The sequence below is a fragment of the Neopelma chrysocephalum genome, unplaced genomic scaffold (assembly GCF_003984885.1).
Source record: "Neopelma chrysocephalum unplaced genomic scaffold, ASM398488v2 Primary Assembly neopelma1_200, whole genome shotgun sequence".
Taxonomy (NCBI): domain Eukaryota; kingdom Metazoa; phylum Chordata; class Aves; order Passeriformes; family Pipridae; genus Neopelma; species Neopelma chrysocephalum.
The window spans coordinates 1,894,782-1,919,549 of record NW_020897862.1 but is presented as its reverse complement, the minus strand read 5'-3'; the positions used below and the strand labels follow the sequence as shown (position 1 = coordinate 1,919,549).

Below are 24,768 nucleotides of genomic sequence, written 5' to 3'. Positions count from 1 at the left end.
TATCACAAGAACAGATCAGAGGAATGAATTGATAAGCCTTCACAGCCTGTGCTTTTAAATAAAAGAAACCTTTATACTTCACTTACCTGTCCCCAAGGCCCAAAATGTACCCAACCATTGACATCACAGCGAGTGAACGAGTGTAATTTGTTCTTCTGTCAAACCACACCTACGAGTGGAGACAAAACAGAAGCCAGGCAGGCATGTTGGGTGTTTCAGATTATGTTTTAAGTTATACATTAACCACTTGCATTTTGCACAAAACAGAACTGTCACATGCTTAGGTTCAGTACATCCCATAAGCCTGAGGGGGTTCAAACACCCTGTGCCCTTGAATTAGGTGTCATGTGCTGAACTCACCTCTGAGCTTGGACTTTTCAACCACAGCAGTTTGGCAAGGTCATCCCCGGCTGTGTTATTGACAGCATGTTCAAATACTTCTACTTTCTGCATCAGAGTCAGGTGGTCATAATCTGGAGCCATCTATAATTGAGAAGTGACATTCAACAACTCAAAAAAACCCCACCTCCAGTAGTCTCTGGTTGTACTGTGAGAAACACAGCAATCACAAGTAATTTCATATGAAGTTTATATTTAAATTATTTGTAGACTGACCAGTAAGTTCTCAGACACAGTGAGATGGTCACCCAGCAGTGAAGAATTCATTTTAAATGGGATTACAAATGATTTAATATCCAAAAGTAAGCAGCCCACAGTCTTATTTGACTAAAGTACTGCCAAGGTAAGTATGTTTCAAAAACCATTATCCAAATAAGTCTTCTGGGCTGGCACACACTTTCCTTTTTGGCAGGGAATACCAAATTTTCTAGTTCCAAGTGCTCAGTTTCTCTTATCTAATTTTGGCCCTGCTGCTTAAACACAATGCTTGTAATGCCAGCACCAGGCAGCTTGTGTCAGGCACATCCTACTCATACAAAATCCCAAACACATTTCAGTCACCAGATGGCAACAACTTGTGGTCACTGCTAAAACTGGAAAGGAGAAACAAATATACATATGGCAAACTTTACCTCTCGGAGGTATTTTATATCTCCCATCTGATATTTTTGTATTCATTATTGATACCGATAACAATCAGAGAAGAGGCAGAGGAATGAGCTGTGAATCATTTTCCTTCCTTAAGACATTGGAATACTAAAAGAATGTGCCAAGAGCTGTGCCAGCTCTGCCCTCACCCTCAGCATGATGCGATGCTCGATGTTGAGCAGGATCTTTTTCTTCTCCCGGTAGTCCCGGATCAGGGCGTGCAGAGTGTCACAGTGGGGCACCCAGCCAATCAAGCCTGAATTTGTAGACAGTGGAATGACAGCATATCTCTGGATGCTATGGGAAAAAAATGGAGAATCAGAGCTCAGATTGTTGTATGTTGCCAATTCTTACATTTTGAGATGTCTAAAACAACTACTACTAAATCTGATTCTGATCCAAATTGTCTCTTCTTTAGTTGCTCTGTTTGTCTTCTTTTCAGACAGACCTCAAACATCCATTTGCAGAGACTGCTGTCAGGTAATCTACATCTGCACTCAGTGAGTACTCACCAAGCTATTTAGTGACTACAATAAAAAAATCCCTGACAAAAACTCATTCCCAGTCTCCTAAAGCAGTGCTCAAGGTGTCCTGAAACAGGGGTTGCCTCAGCGACCATAACAATTTACAATTACAATCTGCAATTACTTCATCTAAATAAAACAAACGATCCCCTTGGATACATTTCCTCTGTGTTTGAATTCTATGAATGCTCCTTTTATTTCTCTCTCTTTTTCTTTTTTTTTTTTTTTTAATGAACTTAGTTCCAAGATTTGCCATTTCCTCACAAACCCACTAACTCCTTGTGCCAAGGTTTACTTGGGAACTGCACCCACATAGGGTGTCACTTGTGCACAGTTCAGTGATCACCCACAGCACATACCTGAGGTTTTTACGAAGAGAAGTTGGGTCATTTGCTAGCAGGGTGTTGACCAACCCAAAAAGCTGCATCACTCTTTCATCTTGGCGAAGGTCTTCGTGACCTTTCAAAAGGAACACAAACTCGTGCCCGTTGCTTCCTGCAAGAAGAATTAATACAGAGAAGTTTGCTCTTGTTGAACAAACAGCCAAGTGTACATACACCCAAGAGCTGGAGAGTGTGGCAGCCAAACCCACCAGCCCACCAAGAAAAACCTCACCCGAAAGGAAGCGCTGGAGAGGTTTAAGGAGGTAAATAAGCAGTTTGACCTAAGAGCTGTTCAAATATTGGAATAACTAAGTGAAAAGTGCTCTCTCTCACCCATTAATGTCAACTTCCTGGGCCGCTGCTTGGAGGTGATGACCTGCAGGGAGGGTGCGATGGACTGAATGCGGATGATGGGCTGGTTGGGATCGTACGTTCCCGGCACTGCCAATTCCAGGTCCCGGCACATCAGGAGTTTTGGTGACACGTACTGGAGTTCCAAAGAAGTGAGCTACCAAAGCCAAAAGAAAGGCAACTGTTTAGAATTTCAGTTAAATCTCACACATCTGAAGAGCTCGTGTTGTTGAGTGACCTAAAACAGTTCAGTCAGTGACTGATACTTCAGGTGCTTGAAAGAAGTGCTGCATAAACACCAAACTTGCAGCAAATCCTAAGCAGGTATTTCCACAATACTGAACTTGAATGGTTTGAATAACCAGAAAAACATGAAACAAAGATTGGTTTTGACAACTTGCACTGAAAGACCCACAACAGCACTGCATCTCTCCCCTCACCTGAGGCAGCTGCTTTGAGATACGTCGGAACACGTGGTAATAGAGATCCCAAGCCTGAGTCAGGTCTTTGACATTTCCCGACTTCATGTACTTCCTGCACCACTCCTGAGCTTCCATGAGATCTCTGCCATAGGCCTGGGGAGGAAGTGAAAAACAACAGAAGAGAAACATTTCAAGTGACTGTAGTGGAACAGGTAGAGACCACTTAACACCTACAAAGAGCACTACAGTCTCTTTTCAAATTGCATTAAAAATACTTGACCTCCAATTTTTTACAGAATATCAGAATTAAAGATGCAGAAATTCCTGGATCCAAGATCTGCTTTGAATTTATTTGCTCACAAATAGACTCCATTATAGGAGGCAACAGAATGAGTAGAATCATCCTTTAACAGTGGATCAGGAGAGATCATCTCTGCTATCTGTGCTTCTGCTTACTGTGAAGCAAAGCAGAATAATGAACTGCAGAGCAGTTCTGAGTTTTCCAGACTCTATCAGACATCCAAGCAATCAAGTACAAGATACAAGACTCCACAGTACTACCATGACCCCTGTCATCAACAAAAGCAACACATATCTGAAGATAAACGTCAGTAATTAAATCTGCAACTAATGCAATGAGTCCTAAGAGATTCACTGGCTGTTAGATGGCAAAGGTTCCTGCAACACATCTGGGCAGGTGCCTGTCCTGCAGAATGTTATGCTCTTGGCCATTTGCTGGTACCTGATTGAAGGATGTCTCCTTTAGAGTCTGAGGCCCACGTTCCATCATCGCGTGAAGCGGTTCCAGCACCTCGAACATCCCCTTCACATTCCTTTCTCCAAAATAGAGACGAGATGCTTCTTCCAGCCCCTCGTGCCACATCTCGTGCCATAGGATGGCCACACGGATTAGCTCCTCACTCACCTGTTTTAGGACAGGAAAAAAAGATTAAACACCTAAAAACCCCCTATGACGATGTCCTGACTTAAAAATGCAGAACTCCTTTCTCATGTTCTCTCTCATGTTGTGAAATACTCGTTGCTGGCAGCCAGAGGGAGCCACGAGAACTACCACAGTGATGTTACACTTGTTTCTGCAAGAAGCTGACCAGGTTTTTCCTCATCTTATTTGTTACCATTGAAATTTTCTATGTATTTGTGTAGCTTGGCCTGAAAGCATTACTTTTAATTTATTCATAAAAATCTTTATCAAATCAATTAAATCACTCTTTCAATGCTATGCTTGGTAAGTTTTGTTTCTGCTTTTCATTAAGCAGAAATATCTATTTATTTCTAATAATCTAATATAATGATTTCTCATTTATTTCTTCTCTAAATTTATTTATAAGGAGACACAAAAACTCAGCGTGCAAAATATTTTTAAATTAAAGTGTTCTCTTGCAATTACACTAATACTGTAACTTCTACCAGTTGCAAATACCCAAATCAATTGTACTTGAACAAAATTAACAATGAATATAATTTCTGTTATTATACCTGTAGTAAATCCATTCCTGAGACACAACACACTTTCTGGTACAATGAGTACTCACCATCATTGCCTGCTGCACCAGAGTGTTGCTGTGCTCACACATGTTTTTCAAGATCTTATTGGCAGCGTTGTGCCGAGCAGTGGTTGTAGATTTAGAGGCCACAGTCAAAGGATAGATCAAAGCCTGCAAGGGACAGCAACCAATAATGCTTTAGAACCACACATAAATTGAAATATTAGCTACATAAATTGAAATATTAGCAAAGCATTAACAAACAGCAGCCTTAGGGCTGGACAGGAGAAGCAAGGTTCCTTCTGGAAAGGGGTGATGGGAATTTGCTATTCAAAGTCTTCCAATTTGAAAGGCTCACAAGACTGTAACTCTCTGAGTAGCAGAATGACTTTGAGAGCCTGTATCAAACTGGAAGGACAAAAATAGGTTTTAGGAGTTTGTGGGAAGAAATTCAGATAGGGCCCCTGTGAGGTGGGCTCTGAGTAGTCACCGAATGAGATTTAAGGTGATTTCACTACCCAGTGTTCTACCAGACAGAGAGAACCTCCTCCGCTACCTGGCTCCTCCACCTCTTTCTGTTTTTATGTGAACAGTGCTGAGGTAAAAGCAGCACCAGAAATAGTCCCCACCCTCACTGTCATCACTTGCTGTGACTTCCAGCACAGGCCCCTGGACGAGGTGAAATGGAACACAGGAAATGCCTTGACTGGCACCAGTGTGTGGGAATTCCTCCTCTAAGCCAGGGCTCACCTGGGGATGGTACCGACCGATGTCTGTGAGGAGCTGATGGATCAGACGTCCCACCAGTGGCCGAGGGGTGTCGATTCTTGCAATGAGCTGAGGGATAACCTGAAATAAAGATCCCTGTCATCCTGTGTGCTCAGTGCACAAGCTGTTCTGCCCTCTGCTAGAGGCCTCACAGCAACTGGAGGGGACAGAGGCCCAGCACTCATTTTTCAGATGGTCAGAGGATAACAAGGTTCCAAACAGTGTCAAAAATGTACAACAGCTCAGTGAGATTGCAAGTGTTCTGTGCAAAAGTGTTACAGGATCCTCCGTGGAAAGAGTAAGTTGTGTCTTGAAGCATAATGTTTAAATAAAAAATAAAGTATTTTTTTATTTAACTACAAGAGTCATTCTACAAGGCAATCCTGAGACAGACTGTGAACCCCAGCAGAGCAGCACAGTGTTGTTTTATACTTCATCACCACTGAATGCACGTCATCTTTAATTTAAAAATGTTCATTCTTTCTCATTCATATGCACTAATCTGCATATAAATACTGAAATATATGCAAGAATGTTTCTCATGCCTCTGTGCAAGATGCTTGGTAAATCAGTTACAAACTGTACTGCACACTGCTCTCAGAACTCACCTACAGAGGACTGTTTAGCAAAGGATCTTCATGGATATCATGCAGCAAACCCCCAAGCTCCCCCCAGAACTGGGGTTTGTCTTAGCCCTTTGTGTTCCTTACCTGTAGCCAGGTGTCAATCTGGATGGCCTTGACTCCTTCTACCAAAGCCTCGTTCACATCAGGCCAGTGACCATAGTCAAACCACAGAGTAAGGACTCTGAAAAAGAGAAATACTTTCGTTAGGAGTGAAACAAACCCAAAACGTTCCAGTCAAATGCCTCCAGACTCATTTACAAGTGATTTTTCTTCCCAGTACCCACAGATAGCAGGGATAATCCACCTGACAAAAATTAGCTTGGACTGAAGCATTCACTTAATTCAACCATAACAGAAAAGAGCAGAAACATGTTCTCCTCATCTGAGACCACGTGCCCTGATAATTTTGATTGTATTTACTATGTGCTTCATTGTGTACCTTAGAGTGTCCTGCAGGTTGTTTCCTCGAGACAGAGAGATGGATCGGAAGAAACCTTGGACAGCAGGGACTGTGTACATCAAGAGGGTCTTGGATAAATCCTTTTGGAATGAAAATTACTGCATTAGTTCTAACCAAGCACATCAGCCCACGTGAATCCTAAACTCAGGAAGGGGAAAAAGGAAGAAATATGTGGAAATATAGACCTAATCCACATTGTAGTTGACTTCTGCCTGGCAAGGAACATGCTCTGAAGTGGTTTTATACTTCAGTTTGTTGGCAAAGCTATGGACAGCAAAGCAGCCTAAAAACAACAATCCTACTATAACTGGTAAGTAAAAGAGATTCCTCACAGTCTTCCATGAAGGACTTAAGCAGCAGAACTTGCTAATGCACTGTATCACCTATGACAGCCACCCAGGCCTCTGCTTTAGGTCACAGCTAACTTATGATTTTTTGCAATAATTTAGTCCTCTTCCCACAAGACTGAGTTAAGCTGAACTGCCTCACTTCTGCTGTAAGCTCTATGTGTATGTGTATTATACATATATTTATACACACACATACACAGAGCATCCACAAGGCAGCCACGTATAACAGCATGTTCCCCACCATAACATTTTCCTGGGTCTAAGTACCACTCTCTCCAGACCAACAGGGTACCTCAGTGACTTTTTTCTGCACCGGAGAAGGGATGGGGCTGTTCTCTGTGCTCTCTGCATCACTCTCACTGTTGCTGCCCTCGGTGTTGGCACTGGTGACACTGGCCCCGCTGGCGTGACGCAGCTTCTTCTTCTCATCCCTGGCCTGGTTCTGATGTTTGTAGTGAAGCACTGCTTCAAAGTTCATCACTGCCCAGGCATGCCAGGCCTGCCAAGAGGAGAGAACAAAAGTCAGAAGGAAAATTAATCCTTTCTGCAACCTGCACTTTCTAATTGTTAGAGATAATCCAATCTTTCCGTGTCTGCAGACAACTGCAGCAAGCAATATCCTGCAGACAACACAATGCTTTGCTTTCTCTAATTGCTTGTAATTTTAACTGTCTTATTATCTTAAATAACATCACAGTGAGTTCTTGGCCAGGAGCTCCCTGTTGAATATTAAGGCAAAGGAGCTCTGTAGCAAAAATTAAGTTATATTCGCATACACCTTCATTTTTCAAAGGCTAAAATGAAGATTAGTGTGTTAGGGCTCAGGGAGGTGTAATGGGAAGAAATACAGGAGATGGCTGCCCCAGAGAAGATCTGGCACCAAATACTAATTGAAATTTCACAACCCTGAAATCAAAGGCTCTTTGGAGAATTAGCAACAAGGCTACTTTCCTTGTTCAAGTATACCGAGTGAGAACAAGTTAATTTTTTCTATTTATATTATCCTTTCTCCTTCACTGTTACCTGCCAGGGGAAGAACTCCCAAAAGCAAGAATAAAAATTGAATTGTGGCCTAGTTTTACCAACCAGATACAATTCTAAACAAGAATCTTATGGTTTCCTTGGGCCGTTTTCACTGGGGTTTTTTAATCCTATGGGCAGTAACAAGGCAGACAGTTATAGGAGATCTTCCTATGAACATCTTCCTTTCCTTAGTGTGGGATGTGGCCAAGTGAGTGATGTCTCTGCAGTGGAAGCTTTCCCTCACTGACCTTGTACCAGTTGCGGTCGTGCTCGGTGGCAGCACTGTAGTACTGCAGGACTTTGGGGATGGTGCTCTCATTGATGCCTTGCAGGTTCAGCTGCCACTCCCCCAGCTTCAGGAAACACCTGGTTAAGCAAAGGGATTATTGACTCAGAACCCAGAACGAAAATGAAGCCACTGGATTAAGAGGCAGAATTCTTCTCTGGAGTCTGGGAGACGTTCCATGTGGTGAACCCGCTCAGGAAGCCTCTCCTGGAAGCCTCTCCTGCAGGCTGGGACTCTGTGTGTTAACATGGAAGGCTCAAAACACCTCCATCCTGCCTCTAGTGTGGAGCTAACTAGTTAAGGGTTTAATTCAGGGGGAAAGGTGAGGGTCAAAATTTGCTCCTCATTTATATGAGTTATAAAATTAACGTAAGAAGCAGATAACTGCAACACTGAAAGACTTCATCACACAGCACACGTGGATCACCACATGGACGAGCCTTCTGGAGAGAACACTGTGACAGACAGTGGAAACACAGAGGAGCTGTTCTTCCCCCCAGCCAGAAGCCCATTTAGTCATTCCCACCCAGAAGAAAGGAAAAACAACATATTTTTACTGCAGCAGGGTGGGGTTGTGAAGGTTTGTGCAAAACTTAATACTTTGCTCCCTCAGCAGGCTTTAAATGCCACAGTTACACAGCTCTCCTTTCTGTATTTTGAGTTTGCCAGAAGGCATTGTGCAAGACAAATTTTGTGTGCCACTCATTACTAATTTGTCTTCCATGACAGTCACTGAAGAAAATAAGACAAAGGTGTTACCAAGTTCCCACCTTCATAAAAGCAAGTTGATTGCATGTCTCCCTTTAAAAAAAGAGCAAACCTTCAATGGAAAGCACTGCGCAATTTTTTCTTTAAATTGAAAAAAACAGATCTGGCACCTCCAGATCCACAGAGGAAAATGGAGACTAATATGAGTTTTTAATGCAATAATATTTTAAAAGACCATCACATGCTGGGCACCTACTGCCCAAAGCACTGCTGTTGTGCTTGGCTTAGTACAGATGTGCCAGGAGTGTGGGAAGTGTTTCCTTCCTAGTGACTGGATCTCCTGAAAACCAAAAAACAGCCATGCTGAGAGCTCTGCCTTCTGCCAGCGAGCCACAGTGCTGGAAAAAATACAACCAGCCACCAGCAACAAACACAAGCTTGTTTAGGCTGATGTATCACAACAACGTTTACTGAAAATTATAGGATAGAATGTAATACCAAAGCAGCTAAATGAGAAACGCCCCGTTCTTTTAATCAAAGCATGAGCCTGGTCTGAAATGTGTCATCTGCAGGGACCCTGCAACTCTGGAGAGCCCTGAGCTGCAGGAAGGAGCTAAAGGGAGTCCCAGGACTTGGTGCTGACCGTGCCATGAGCTTGTGGAGCTCCTGCTTGTGCTGCTGGTCCTCGGTGGCGATGGCGTGCTGGGCCTGCTGCTGCATGGTCTGCACAAAGTGCTGCATGTGCTGGAACGCGTCGATCTGCAAAGGGAGGAGGGTTCCAGTGAGGGCCACAGGGCTTACAGACAACTTCACCAGGGAGGAAGACAGCGTGGAAGTAAATTTTAATTGAAATGAAAACATAGGGTTTTGTTTTCTTTCAAAGCTTTTCAGCTGTTTACACCCCTCTAAAATCAGTTAATAAAGGAAGAGGTTAGAGATTCTTGATGTCTCAGAAATTGCTGCACTGAGGAACAAATCACTGCACCCTTCCAGTGCCAGGCACACCTCCACTGTCAGACAGACAGTCAAAGGTATCACTGACCATAACACCAGTTAACACTGTGCTCTGATTGCAAGAACTCAGCTCTAGCAAAGCAACAAGATCACCTGTACAGGGAGAAAAGTTCACCAGCAGAGAATGTCCTGTTACTGCCCAGGCAGAGTGAGACTCTAGTCCTGACACAGAGATGTCTCATTTGCAGCTGAGCACAGCAAAGACAGCCTGGCAATTCCAAAAATCAAATGTTCATAGCTTACAAACTGCATCTGAGCAGGACAATGTTGAACACCCCACACTGTCACAGATCCAGAGAAGCCTGCCTTTAATATGGCATGGCCTGAAAAAGATGATTTGAGAATATAATGCCTGAAGGAAAACTTGCAGCTTCCTGATCTTCCCCCCTAACCCCTCAGCTTTGGCTAGGCTTGAAGTACACACCATGGAACATTAACTTTGAGTTGTTTCAACAAATTAAAGCCTAGATTTCTCCTAAGGTTATTTAAGAAGTACAAATGTGCATTGCTCCTTTGCCAGGAGATTACATAAGGCAGCAGTGCTAAAGAACTTGCACTACCAAATTCTGAGGGAAAAATCTTCATAAAATTCCTTGGAAAGAACTCTGGGGTAAGAAAACCCAAAATTAAAGATTTAAGAAGAAGGTATGCATGCTTCACTGGAAAGAATTAGAGTAAAGCTCCTGCAATCTGCAAGGTCATTTCAGGTCAGAAGCTGCAGAATGTGCTGTTAGAAGGCCAGTTTACTTCTGTTCATCTACAGGAATGAGCTACCTTAGAGTGAGACAAGAATCACCTCAGCTGAAATGCCTCATCCACCCCATTCAAATGTCAGCCTGCACAAGGCAGTGGTGAGGAAAAAGGGTATTAGCCCAGGGTGAAATAAAAGAAGGATTCACACTCTTAACATTAACGTGGGGCATTCCACAGCTGGAAACGCAGAGAGAAGGGGATGGGGGGTAAATAACAATCTTATCAAGAGTTATGCTAGATATTTATTAAAAGTAGACAAAAAGATATTGTCTGTTATGTGCCCCTCTCATATCTAGACACAGCCAACAATCTGCTCTTCAGTTTCCATGAATATGGAGAACTGATCACCATAAACTGACAGGCAAAGCACTTGAGACTGAAAGCTGTTTTCTGTAACACTGAATTCCTAAGTTTGTATTGCAGCCTTTTTATGGGATATGGCTTTAGAATGCAGCTGCTGGCAAAGGTCCTTGTTAGAAGAAATGTAATAGGGTTTACTTATCCATTTTTTATGTTATTTAAGAAAAGAAAGTTGTGCAGCTCTGTGGCTGGTTTCCATTGAGATGCCAGTTTTTTCTCCTGCTGGATTTGGCAAGTGCCAAAATGGCAGTAGGGAAAACGTTTGAGGTCAACCTTGAAGTGCTCAGCTAGAAAAAAAATGGTCATTTCCTACCATACCAGCCCATCTCAGCAGCTGATTCCTTAGGATACCAAATCAAGTGAACACACACAGTTATATAAAACCACACACAGCACTAGGTGTAACTTTGTATTATTTATCCTTTTTTTGGTATCATTTTTTCCTCCATCTTCCTGGGCTCCATATATCCTTGCATCAGTTTATTTTAGATACATTCTCTTCTCTCACTCCCTTAATCTTTGTTGCTTCTCTCATTCTGTTTTCCACCACTGCACCAGTTTCCTGCATCTTGTCCATCTTTACCACAGTTCAAACTCAAAAAGCCCACTTTCCCTCACGGAAGCAGGCAGAGACCCCCCACACTTCTGGGGTCATTTACTGAAGAAAGAAAGAGGCCATTACACTGTTTTACAGAGCCAACAGGACAGGGCCTCATCAGCAGCTCCTTCTGCTTCTTAAATTCAAATAAAGAATAGTTAGGTCATGGCAATGTTCCCACAGCAATGGCTCTGCTCCAGTGCTGGCAATTCCAAAGGCAGGAAAAATAAAAAAAGATGTGGCAGAATATGAGGATAAATGGAGGCTTTAATGTATATTAAAAAAAAGATAACTTATCCAGTCTGGAGCTTATTGGATTTGATTATGTAAATTCTCCCTGTGTTGCAATGTCAAAAACATTCACCCTGGGCTCTCTGGAGCCAAACTGTTCCCATGACAAAACCCTATGTATTTTTCAGCTGCCTTTCAGTTAGAATTTTTCAATAATATCCTTAATAAAATTCAGCTCTGCTCAGCAATTAAGTACAAACTGTTCAGGATACTTTCCTAAAACTGGCAATAAAACCCCTTACTTTTCACTTTCAGCATGTAACCCTGACCACAGGTACAGTGTGGAGACCTGGCAGCCTGAACAGTGGATGAAAAGTCAAGTACCAAGAACAGAAGAGCTACTATTGACCATTAATCTTGGCTGCAACCCTTGGGCACCAGAGACTGGTTTAGCAAAAATAATCTTTCCATGCACGGCATAAAATTAGGGCCAGGCTTTCTCTGTCACTACAGAGTTTTAAAGGAGAAAAAAGTGAGCAGTGAGCAGTGAGCAGCGTGTTCTCCTGTACCTTCCGGGCGCTCTTCCACATGTGCTTCATGTATGCATAAGTCACTTGGGGATGGACCGTGGGCAGGGGGTGATCCAGCTGCCGGGATGGATCCACTCCCAAGAGCAGGACAAGGGTCTTATGGGCCAAAGCCTGGGGAAGATTGCAGAGAGAAAAGGCAGGTTAAAACAAGCTCGTTCTTACCTCCATCTCACAGTGCTTCAGAATCACCCACCACTAAAGAATACACCTGAGCCTCCAGGGAAAACACAGGCACAGCAGCCTTAGTGCTGTGCACTCACCAGAATGCCACAGGATAAACTATATGTCTTCACTTGGATCAAATTCTCATTTCGGAAGCCAGTAGAGAGTGTGAAGTCTCTGTTTCAAGCATTCTTGGTGATAAATCTTTGGTGAATGTTAAAATAGGACCGAAATGTTCAACGATAACATCACACTCTAGATCTGACTCTCAGCCATTACTAATAATTACCAGTGCTGCAGAAGAACTTCCAGTTATAGCATGCAATAAAAAGTTGGCTCTGGGGCTCTCAGGTATAATACCAGTCCACCAAAATAACCTTGGCCACAAGCATGAACTCTATGCCAGTTACAATTTTAGCATTTCAACAATTCCTGACTGGTTTCTCCCTCAGAGGAGGGCTCATCCCACTTGGGCAATGAAAGCATTTGGAGATGCTGAAGGTTGAAGCAGAATGGAAAAGCCAGTGGCCTAAAAAAAAAAGAGGACAGAGCCTGACAATGCTCACCAGCCTCCCACTCTTGCCACACAAGCTGGCATACTTGAGCCAGGTCCTCATGTCCTCGTGAGGATTCACCACAAGAGACCGGACCATCAGGATCCTCTGCCAGTCCTCCACGATTCGCTGACAGCCCTGAGGGGAAAGGCAAGGGAGAACTTGTTAGGGTTTGACCTCCAATGCACCCACACAGCCTTAATTCAGAACCTGAAGGGACTTCTAGCAAGATGGAGACTTCTGTACCCCTGATTCACAGCAGACTGACAGTAGGAACTAGTGGTTATTTCTTTAACACTGCAGCGTGTGAAGAAGGTTCAGTCCTTGACTCTTACTGTCTGCACCAGCTCAGGGTTTGCAGCCTAACATCTTCTAATAGGAAAAGGAGAAAAGTTCCCAAAGCAGAAACACACCCAAAAATCAGGAAAGCTCTTTGTACAATTCCAAAGTGAGTCAGGAGTTTTATAACCCTTCTCAACCTAGTTTTAAAGCCTATTTTTGGTTTAAATGGTGACAAACCTCAACGTGGAGATAGATGGTAGAAAACCAAACAGTTGCAAAGATATTTTTGTTATTGCCCTTTTTCTTCTCCTTGCATGTGTTGCTTTTGGAGGCTGGCACCACTGAGCTGAGATTATGCCAGAAACTGCAGCTCCAATTGCTGTGCTGCTTGTGCAAGCATTGTCTGGCTCTTTTCTGTCTGATGGGAGAGGCACAACAACATTGTCAGAGCAGGATGAGCCTGTATTTCAAACATCTAAGGATGCTACAGAGGAGTAGAACTGTGGAAGGGACAGTAACAACCAAAGCATCTATCCTTTCCCTTTTTCCTTTGCCCCCACATCGAGGGCTGGGAAGTTGGGCAAAGCTTGTTCCCTAACACCCAAACAAACCTCTTCCAAGAGGCATTTAAGAATTTTTAAAAAGCAGCTATAAAATGTGCAAGAACTGTATGTACTGCTTTCAGGACTATAAAAAGCTGTATTCAGACATTACACTTCCTGTCACTCTCAGTTTCTCCACCCCAGTGGAATGGTCCTGAGCTTTTCCAGACAGGAATGTAGATGGGAGACTAAAAGCTTTGTCACAGTTTTCCAAACAGCTAAAAAATATGCAGCAGCAACAGCCTTTCATAAGGTAGCAGATTACAGGGAAAAATTCTTCCTCCAGGCAGCATTTTACCCTAATTATGCCTTTTTTCTCCTCCTTCTCGTGCAGGAATCACCTCTTTAAACAGTGTTCCTGTATGTACTGCCACATCTGAGGATGATCACCTTCATTGTAGGAATGCCTCTTGTAAGGAAATAGTGTCAAAATATTTGTCTGATTTAAACCTTCAGAGGTGATTCAGATTTTTTTCTGTTTAGAGTAAGAGAGTGACAAACTTCTCTTTAAACACAGAAGAACAGCATTGCTAAAGGTCTCTTCTAAAAGGTCAAGGCCAAGCACAGAATAATTTATATTGGAAAAGACCTTTAAGGTCATCAAGTCCAACCATAAACCTAACACTGCCAATTCCACCAGTAAGCCATGTGTGCCACCAATCAACTGGAAATGTTCTTGTAATAGGTCCAAAAGGAACAGGACAATCTTTTATTTTACAAGTATGTGAGTTTTCTGACCAGTTTTCCAGCATTTGGAGTGAATTCACTTTTTAAAATGCAGCCAAGTGAAAAGTTCAAACCAGCTTGATCCAAACCAGTATTTCCAGATGTAATCCAATACTGAGATAAGCAGCCTTGGGGATGTTACTGGTGTCTGTCCTCTTTATACATCTATTTCAATGCTTAAATCATCCTTTTAAAGTGTCACACCAGCAGAGATCTCAGAACATTAACCAAAAAAAATACCCCCAAAAACCAAGCAACCAGGACAGACACAAAGGAGACGGAGAGCACACAGTCATGTGAGCATGGACTAGGATAGAGAGAGATGTGGAAGGATTTGCTGAGCCACCACACTGACTCCAGAGGCAGCTGAGCATCTCCATCCCTGCTCTTTCCCCAGATGTACCTGCAGCCTTTCCCACCAGATCTGGCGGATGATCTCACGGCGCTCGGGTACAAGTTTATACTGGATCACCTCTTCCAGCTCTGACAGCATCTGGCAGGATACCATAGCCTGGAGGAAACAATCACATTCCATCCCAATCACCACACAACAAATCTATAATTAAGGAACAGCATTTCGGCATCAGGACCTTAAGCACATACACTGCCCAACAGGTAAAGGACTGACTGCCATATATTGGTGTCTAGGATTCAACCTTCCCAAATGTCAGTTCTTATTTCTTTGGAGGGGGTGGAGCCCACCTCACTGTTTGGATTGTCCCAGAGCTGCTCCAGCAAAGTTATGTTTCTTATCTGACAAAAGCCATTTAGCTTGTGGGCATACACAGCTCTCAAGTTTGATACAGAGGTTTTATGCAACTCCTGGACAGTCTGAGGCAGAGTGAGGGGAAGGAAGGCTGGGTTACACTCACCCCGTAGGCTCGGCTGTAGCTCTCTCCTGCCATGGCAGTCAGCTCAGCATCCAGCAGGTCTCTGGCTTTGTCAATGCACTGAAACACAACAAGATATCAGGGCAAAGGTGGTGTGTTTTATCCAGAGTCAACTGTTGAAACTGCTGTTCATCTGTTCCGTCCCGTGGACAAAGCTGGCATTGCTCCCACCCTCCAAAAAGAACCAGGGAAGGGTCTTATCAACAGAAAGAACTGACAGGAGAACAGTGTCCATGGATGGGTATAAGGGAAGTCAAGGGGGCTTCATTCACCACCTGCACAGTCTGAAGTCTGTCTTCCTACAAAATCAAAGTTTGCAGTATTTCTAATCCTACTGTCATTGTAGAAATCATCATTAAGAACATTTATAGAGGAAAAGAGAAGTTCACATTGTAGTGCAAGAGTTGGTTACAAAAAAGCCTCAAGAAATGTCTTTTGATACCATACAATGACAGAAAATAGCTTTCACTGTTTTACGTAACCCAACAGGATTTTATGAATTTTACAGGACAGCAAATTCCATTTCTCATCCTCCAACTAAGACAGGCTCTTCAAGCATGAAACAAATCCTGCTCTGGTTCTAGTCATTATATAATCTCTCACCTATAGCTTTTCCTGTTCAAAATGTTAAAGGTTAATCACAAGCTCTACCCTTCTGAATGCCTGGTTAATTTTACTGTGCACATCACTCAAAAATCTATGGGTTTTGACAGCACAGACTGAATTATTCCTTTATCTAAGTTGGCAAGGCAGCACAGAATTCTGAGAAATGGGACTTGAGCTTCCTTGGAAAGTAAATAACATGCTTCACATCTAGAGAGAGGAGCAAGTCACTCTGCAAATCTCCTGTGTGACAGACAAGCATTATCACTACAGCTGTTTAATAGACTCATTCCCTGTCTTGATAGCTCAATCTAAGATTTCAGACTTATCAATGCCACCAGCAAAATTAAACTTATTGTACATGATATATATGAGCACTTCACTGAAAAAGCTGCAAGAGACAGAAGTGCACAGAACATTCATGAAGAATCTTCTCAGGCATTCATGGCATTTTACAATCAGTGCCTTGTACAATGGGACCTCTGCTGAGATAATCCCCGTGCCCTGTCAGTCTGGAAAACAGGCATAAAAGTAAAAAAAAGGCCAAAAAATGACTAAGGCATTCTTATGCTCTACAGCACTGGACCACTGCTCTGTGTACATACATTCTGTGTTTCTGGGATTACAAGGGAAGATCACAAAGGTCTAATACATCCATGGAAAAAAGGTTATTGGGCAATTCTAATAGGTCATAGCCAACTGCTTTAAAACATTATGTCTTTCTATGCAGCAACACAGACCAGTTCATCTGAAACTAGGTTTTGGGAAGTCAACAAGGAGGGTAATTACTTGCTGAGCCAGTGAGAAAAGGTCCTGATGAAGTGCCAGCACAGCCCTGTAGAAAGCCCCATCGTGGGTGTCCCTGGGGATCATGCAGGTGTACTCTTCCATGCTGTCCCACTGACCTGCAGAGACACAGAGATCCTCAGCAACACAACAGCCTTCTCTGCAAGGGAAGAGCAGGACACAACTGTGCTACAGTGCTCAGACATCAGCCACCAGGCCTGAGTGCTGTGAGGTACTTCTGCATTTCAGGCAGCTCTCCAACAGCTTGTCTTTGGCAGGGACACTCTGTTATATACATAAACCATATATAAACATACACAGGGCTACAGACAAGGGAAAACACAGGTATTTTTCTTCTAGGCAAATTGTTATCCTTGTGGGAAAGGTTCTTTCATTCCTTATGATGAAAAAGTTGAAATTCTGACACTTCCAGGACATTTGAATGAATTAGTGCCCTACAGAGCAAAAGATGAATTTTTCTCAGGGAAGGCTGGCAGACAGCAAGTGATTTATAGGCTTCTCTAGGAAATATCTGGTTATCAGCATAATGGACATTTGGACCATTATAGATTTATTTCACTTAAGATTGTCTACTCAGCAGACATGACCTATCAAAATGCTCAGCACATATTGTTCTGTTCGTAAATAGGAGTCTGCCACAAATCTGAGAAAGTCTATTAATCTCATTTCAAGCCTGAGCTCTGCTCAGTGCAAAGCCAAGCAAAAGGGAGCAGTTAAGCAACCCATCATCTGCACAGACCAGTAAGGCACTCTGTTACTGGAGACCACACTGGGAGACTTGATGTAAATGCAGGTTTTCCAAAGGGCTTCAGTATGGAATGGCATTTACTTTGTTTCCCAGTGTAAATAATTTGGCTCTTTGATGTTGCTGTTTCTTATATTCCGTAGTTCTGGAGCCAGTTAAAAGTATCTGTGCCCCTCCATTGTGGGCTGTCACACCTCCCCACAGGAGGATACCTTACCTAGACCCCAGGCAGCAGCTGCAGCCATCCTGGCCATCTTAGCTTGAGTCTCATCATTCACCTGTGTCCACTTCTCACAGCACTGCTGGTGGAGCTGCCCCCTAAGAAGAATCCACAATTTCTGATCAGCAAAAAGCCTCTTCTAAGAATTCTGCCTTGTTAAACAGCCACTTTCCACTGATAAGACAGCAACGAGCCCTATCGTTCCTTTTATACTGAGAGGACACCAGGACTCTTCTGGCCAAGTCAGTCACATTGTCTGATGACAAATATCCTATCAGGAGAAAATTCAAGGCACACTGTTTTGAAAACACAGCTCCAAATAGAAGTTTGCATCTGTTAATGCCTATTTTACAAACTGGACTGTCAACACCAGCCAACAAATGCAGAAAAAAAAATAATTCCCAAGAAAACAAACAAACCACCACCAAACAAAGGACGCTGAAAACGTTTTGCAAGTGTCAGTACAAGAAACACATGATCTGAATAGCTTGGGCATGGCTCCTGCTCTCCAGCATTTTGAATTAACACATCACCAAGTCTGAAGACAGAGACTGGAGAATCAATGTTGCTGTAACCTTGAGTGAAGACTTGTCATGGCAAGATCTCAGAGGGACGTGAGTCTTTCATGGCCAGCGGAGAGGAAGCATCAGGATTTTTATATAATTTCTTTTAAATCAACTGTGAATGCTCCACTAATCAAACCAATTACTGTGGGTGTTGCAGTTCCAGGATTTCTCAGGCTGGATACTCTGTAGCAGTGGAACAGCTGCCAACTGTGAGGGAGAACAACTTGCCTTCCCTACTGTCATCCCCTCCCAAAAAGGAAGATGAGTTAGTCAATCAGAACCGATGGGCTGCCACGGGCAAGGCAGTCATTCTGACAGCTTAATAGCCCAGGAGAAAAGAAACAACAAAGCCAATGGAAAACCAAGCCAAACCTTGCAACAGCAGTAAATCAGGAACTCACAGATGCTGAAAAAGCACTGTGGGTCCGGCAGGAACAGCTATGTCAGGAGACAAACGGCTAAGAATGCTCTGGGTGTGCTCTCCAAACATCCCTGCACTGAAATAATGACACTGCATAACATAGTTCTGCATTAACTGCCTTATCCTGCCAACCAGATTCCAGCAGCAGAAACAGTCAAGTTGAACAGTACTAAAGAGTATGAGCAGCCAAACCATGGAATCCTCAGCCCCAGGATGATTCCTCCAGAGTCAGGTAGCAGACAGCACTCTGCAAAGGCACTTGTGAATTGTAAAAAACATCTGCCCAGAGCTGGAGTGCAGCTCCACCACAGAGCTTGGAGACTCTGATCACTCTCATCACTACAGACTGTCAGTAGATCCATATCTCGCTCCAACTGAAGAAAATTGCCCTTTTGTAACATATTTGCCACTGATACGTGAATAAGCAGGAGGTTCAGAAAGGACACTTCACATAAACACACGTCCTGCAGGAGGGAAAAATTCTTTAAATCCCCGGTGAGAGCTGCCTACTCCTGGAAAAGCTGACTGAGGAACACTGAGTAAGAGGATCTGTTTTCCCTACTGCAAAACCTACACCCCGTGTGTCTCACCCCCATCTAGAAACAAAAAAAGGCAGAAAACCACTGTCAGAATTAGGTTTCTCAAGCAGCCCTGTTTCTCTAACAGTAAAATGACTGGAGTCCAGAGGAATCTCCTGCCTGTGCCATCCCATGGGTTCACGTCAGGACCCATCAGGAGGGAGCTCGTGACACGCGAAGTTCAGCGGGAAGGCGGAACCTGCACCCAACCTCACATGCCCCTGGGTAGGACTGCACGCCCCAGTGCACCCCGTGCCTGCTCCAATTATCCTCCTGGAGCTGAACAGGGAGAAAAAACAGAAGCCCCCAGTTAAGCAGCAAGCTGTAAGTCACTGCCAGCTCACCCTCTCACAAATACTGACTCCAGTCAGTTGGTGTTGACAACGGACATTTAACACGTGGCTTGAAATACCACATGTCCACAAGGAAAAGGCTTAATGAGGGCTAAAAAAGAGTAATAATGAAAAATTCATCCATCTGCAAGATGGGCAAAAGGATAGGCACAGGTCTGACCCTGAAGAGACACAGAAACCTCTCATGGTTCAATCAGAGTTTAAAAAGAAAGGCCCTAACGAGCTTCTTTTATGACTGTTTCTGACAAGTCCTGCTCAGTTAATGTTTCCCTATTTACAATTTCTTCCTCTGTTACAAATGGGCTTGACCTGATTATAAGACTGCAGATTCTCTTTCAGAGACCTTAACTCATCAGATGGCCACTCCCAGAAGGCTCAGAGATGTTATTGCCAATTCTGACTTCAATGAACAAAGTGAGAAGCCACCAGAAATACTCCAACTATTAAGTAAGCAGAAGTAAATAGGAATTCAGGCAAAACAATTTCACCTGAATGGCAGCATCCTGAGAACAGAGAGACACCATTTTCCTGAGTCTTCAGGCATTCCCCTCTTACCATTCACCAAGTGCTTCCAAGCAGCGCATCCGTCCCAGCATCAGCTCAGGATCATCTTTGTTTGTGTCCATCTTCTTGTCATAGGCCACCAGAGCATCTTCCCATTCATGAAGCTTTTCATACCAGGTAGCTTGAATTTCCTAAGGGAGTGGGAAAAAAAAAATCAGATTCTGTATTAATTACCACAGCTTTTCCTGAAAAATCTGTGTCTGTGGTGGTCACTTTATGCTTTTTTCATCCTACATATCCTCATGGACTTCTGTAAGACAGAGAAAACACCTGAGCTAGTCTGAAAACAGGGATCCTGGCATTGCTCCACTTGTACAAAATGAGTTGAGGTTTACCAGAGGGATCAGTCCAACATCATCCACCTATTCAGTGCCACTGAAATACCAGCTCAGTAGCTGGTGCTTTTGTTTTTAGAGAAGTGGAGTGAGTGGAATAGGGAAAAGGGTAAATCCATAATATATTCCACTTCCCATTGTTGCACATGCTTGCATTTAAACAAGAAAAACAGTCCTGTGTTCAGGAATGGAGTGACCAACTGGAATAAACCTCCAAATTGTGCATCTGGCTACTGCTGGGCAGTTATTGAATAGAGTAGGTAGTGAGAAGTTGGGGTCTAATCACACCCCTCACAAGGGAAGGCTGTGGTTTGTAACAAAGCCTTTAAAAGAAAGCCAAGCAGTGATCCTTATCAGCTGCACAAACTTTTCTTCAGTCTTTGTTTCTAGATTTTGTTTCCAATTTTCAGGAAAATAAAATGCCTTGATATATTTTCCATACTTTTGCTCTGCCAGTGTTTTTTCTGCTCAGTCTCTGGCAGCTCCTGTCTTGACACAGGCTGCAGAACAGATTCTTTTCCCAGCCCCGTGGGCAGGGTCACTATAAACCCTGCCCTGCATGCCAGGTCTTCCTCTCAGCCCTTTAACTTCTCAGCTAAGTCATATTTCAATTAAGTTCCTGAAAGCAGAGCTCACAGCTCCTCTTAATTTCTTTTCACTGCCTATTCTGGCAAACTCTGTGCTTTGAACTACATTTATTGCTAGAACTATATTACTGCTAAAGAGTGAAGTCAGAATTAGGTAATACAGAACTTTGCTCAATCCACCCAAGGAATTATAAGAAGCTGCAAAGATGTTCTGAAGTCTGTACTTCTCCCAGAAAGGATCTATTTTCCAGTCTAGGTCAAAGCCATACATAATTCTATACCAAATGAATTCCACCATTCTGTGCTTAACATGTTCCCAGTTTCTAGTGGTTCCTATTGAAAGGGGCTGGTCTGCTGTGCTTCCAGGGCTGCCTCCTTTTTCCCAATAACCTTAAGAACTGCAACAATTATCACTGCAAAATCATCTTTTTACCAGCAGAATTAGCAGGAGAGCATAAATGGTTTAGTCCCTGACACTAAGCTAAATGACTTATAAAAAAGAAAAAGGATGAAAGAAAAAGGTAAATCATGCAGAGAAAGACACAGAACAAATACAGAATGGGGTTATTTGATTTCTGTGAGCAGTCTCAATTTTAAGAGACTGGCTAAGCTGCTATTCTAAATAATATCTGAGAACACTCATGTGCCTCCTGGATGAGATGCTAGAGGCATGACTCCCATTAAATCCTTACCTGGAAGGTGTTGATGCAGTTTCTCAAATCCTTCAACCTTAGAACAGGAACTTTCTGCCTCCCTTCCCAGCTAATCCTAAATAAAATGTCTTATGTTGTCAAGCTGCTAGTTGCTCACAGCTGCATTTAGTATCAGTGATAACTGCTAAATTCTCCTCCAAATCAGGTTGTTGCAGCCCTCTCTGTGCCCAGCATTTGCTGGGAAGTACCCACTGTACATCCCCATGGACAGCAAGGCCCTTCACTGGGGACAGAACCTCGGTGTGACTGATGGAATAAACACACCACATCCATGAAAAACCAAACTACAGAAACCAGGAAAACACAGGACACAAGGAGAAGAGCTCTCCAGCAGGACTCACCAGCTCCCCAAAGTGCTTCATGGCATATTCCAGCACCCCAGCAGCTGCCTCTGGCTGTTGGAGTTTATTGTTAATGCTGAAAGGGTAGGAAAAGAAAGATCATTTAACACAGCTGGCAATTATTAGGGGCTGGTATGAGCTTCTACTTGGTAATACCAAGCTCTATCATTTAGAAATACCAATGGAACACCCTCCTTTTTTAAAGCTTCCAAGTGAACAATTAAACTACATAAGGCACACAATGATTATGTATTTTGCAAAACAATAGGTGCACACATTTTCTCTGCACATATTCTCAAGACTTGTTACACAAAACAGTGATGGTATATGATTATGAGTTCTAAAAAACAGCCTGCACAGGGAGAAGAACAGTTGCCAATAGTTTGAAAGGCATAATTTCTCAAACAGCTGCATTTAAGACCTTTATAGTGCTGATTTTTTCCCCTCCTTTCTCTTAAACAGACCACCAACTCCTTTAAAAATCAGGGATCCAGGAAACAGTCTACATCATTAAAACAGCTGACAAACGTCACCAGGAAAACACATAAAAAGCATGCAACCCTAATTTCAGTTTCACATTTCACCAGCACTGGTGCTTTTCTTCTGCTGGTTTTCAAGAACACTGCTGCCATCACAACCAGTCTGGAGAACAAGAAGTGCAAGTTGTTCAAATGAACATGACAACACCTGAGCACCTACAACACCACACCCCCACAGCCCAGTATTAGCACTATTTAATGCTTGGAATGGAAGCATCATAATTAACAAAATGAAATATAGCAACAGAAAACAGTGCAAAGAGATTTTCAATGGTCTTTGAGTATGACTGCAGGCACAGGCAGCTTTCAGAAATGCCCCTTCTTGCCTGCCATGATCAGAATATCTGCATGATTTCCCTGTTGATCAGTAAGAGACAAGCAAACCTACAGTATTAAAGGGGGTGATAAACAGATTTGAAAAAGGGAAAAATTTTCAAATGAGTGCTACATTTCTTCTGTCTGTGGAAACTTCTTTTTGTGACAACTAAGGGATCAAGCTCCAAGACATACTCCGGATACCTGGGATTGTCAAGTAAAATACTGGTGGAAACAGGACCTCAGAGTGGTTGAGCTGAAATCATGTTTAGCCAGACTAAGAACACACCATAACCATGGCTGGAGATGACAGGCACCCAGCAATGGGAAGCATTTGAAATACCCCCATGGCTATTTTTCAGCAAGACAGTCAAAGCTCCCGCTCCCTCCACGCTCCCCAAGGGAAAGCCAGGCAGCAGTGCCTCATAAAAGTGATAAATGGCTGTCACGTTTCATACCCTGATGATTTAAAGAGCCACTGGCAGACACATCACTTCCAGCACGTCAGACAGTTAATTACTTCCAAGTTATCTTTCTTGTCAACACTTCCTGACCAAATTGGCCATTATCTTTCATTCTTTGACAATTAGCACTGCTCTTCTGCTGCTGCTCCCCGGTGCACTCAATTACTCCTTTTGTTTCTTACTTTCTTGGCTGCTCAGAGCAGAATTAAGTGTTTCAAATCTATTTATGGTTAGATTTAAGCAAAGGGAAGGGAAAGATGGGGAGGACAAGGAGAAAGACTTTGATTTAGAAGAAGACACAGCAGTAGATCCAATACCATGTTGCTGTTAATAATCATAAATTACTCTCCCGTAACAAATGATCCAGCAACACAGTGAGCAATGAGAGGGAATTTTGTGACTGGGACATCTCCTGGCAGCTGCTTTTCCCTGTGTTGAGGATCATTTCTGCCAAAGCAGTGAATGCTGTGGCTCCCCCCTCCCAGCCCATTTGGGATATACACTATTTTAATCTGGTACGTTCAAAACACACATTTAGAAATTATGACATTCTGTGCTTCCCTTCCCTTCTTCCCCTTCCTTCCATGAAGGCACTGCCCCTCTCCCTGCAGACCTGCTGAGGTCTGTGCTCAGGTAGGATCTTCCTAAATTTCATAACACCCCTAAAAGCACCAGAGAGTTGTTTTCTAGTTACCATGCTGGAGACTGAACAGCATGAAAAACACTGCAGAAAAGCATCCAGGCACACAGAAAAGGCCCCCAGGGCTGATATTCCAGCCAGGCAGAGTTGCCAGGGGGGTTTAGTCGCAGTGTTGCTGCTGGAAATCGGGGCAGTTTACTGGATCAGAATCAAGGGGATAGATTTCTCCTTGTATCTGCAAAAAGATAACTATAAAATCTTTGTGGATTAAAGGAGTAGGTGGGAAAACATCTCTCAAGATAGAAACAATGCTGTTGGTTGACTTGCCAGACAGTAACTTAAGTCTGTTTACTGGGAGATGTCCTTGCAGTTTTCCCTAGTTTAGGATGAAATTAAGTTTAATATTAAAGGAGAAGATCAATTGGTCTCCATATCCACTGAGGGTAGAAATATATTCAACAGTTCATTTTTGTTTAGAAGCTAAAAATCCCTTCCACTATCCCCTACTTTACTCGAAGGCTCAGCAGCAGGGAATAAAAGAACATCACTGCACCTCCTTTCTGGGAAGTTTCTGGGGACAGGTTTGGTGGGACAGAAGTTACACGTCACCTTCCAGGAAAGGCCTCAGTGTTCAGCCTGGGCTGGGCTGCCAGAGCCTTCCAGTACTGGTGCTCCAGGGAAATATTGCAAAATTATAGATTTTTAATGCCAATGTACATTCCTAAAATATTCTGAAACTATTTCAAGACACAGCTGTCCCAT

General features: G+C 43.1%; 1 protein-coding gene across 2 annotated transcripts in view; it reads right to left on the bottom strand.

The window, feature by feature from the left end:
- Window positions 1–24,768, bottom strand: part of MTOR (mechanistic target of rapamycin kinase) — a 61,016-nt gene that overhangs the window by 4,824 nt on the left and 31,424 nt on the right. For both annotated transcript variants that reach the window (XM_027702864.1, XM_027702865.1), the window contains 22 exons: window positions 22,049–22,124; window positions 20,064–20,203; window positions 17,588–17,688; window positions 16,608–16,723; window positions 15,198–15,275; window positions 14,729–14,836; window positions 12,728–12,853; window positions 11,979–12,110; window positions 9,097–9,212; window positions 7,708–7,825; window positions 6,729–6,935; window positions 6,066–6,166; window positions 5,711–5,807; window positions 4,983–5,081; window positions 4,281–4,403; window positions 3,470–3,652; window positions 2,746–2,880; window positions 2,288–2,462; window positions 1,931–2,066; window positions 1,197–1,344; window positions 361–483; window positions 87–169 (listed from right to left, as the gene is read on the bottom strand). In XM_027702864.1, coding sequence (XP_027558665.1) covers window positions 87–169; window positions 361–483; window positions 1,197–1,344; window positions 1,931–2,066; window positions 2,288–2,462; window positions 2,746–2,880; window positions 3,470–3,652; window positions 4,281–4,403; window positions 4,983–5,081; window positions 5,711–5,807; window positions 6,066–6,166; window positions 6,729–6,935; window positions 7,708–7,825; window positions 9,097–9,212; window positions 11,979–12,110; window positions 12,728–12,853; window positions 14,729–14,836; window positions 15,198–15,275; window positions 16,608–16,723; window positions 17,588–17,688; window positions 20,064–20,203; window positions 22,049–22,124 — 2,721 coding nt within the window. The remainder of the gene's footprint in view (window positions 1–86; window positions 170–360; window positions 484–1,196; window positions 1,345–1,930; window positions 2,067–2,287; window positions 2,463–2,745; window positions 2,881–3,469; window positions 3,653–4,280; window positions 4,404–4,982; window positions 5,082–5,710; window positions 5,808–6,065; window positions 6,167–6,728; window positions 6,936–7,707; window positions 7,826–9,096; window positions 9,213–11,978; window positions 12,111–12,727; window positions 12,854–14,728; window positions 14,837–15,197; window positions 15,276–16,607; window positions 16,724–17,587; window positions 17,689–20,063; window positions 20,204–22,048; window positions 22,125–24,768) is intronic.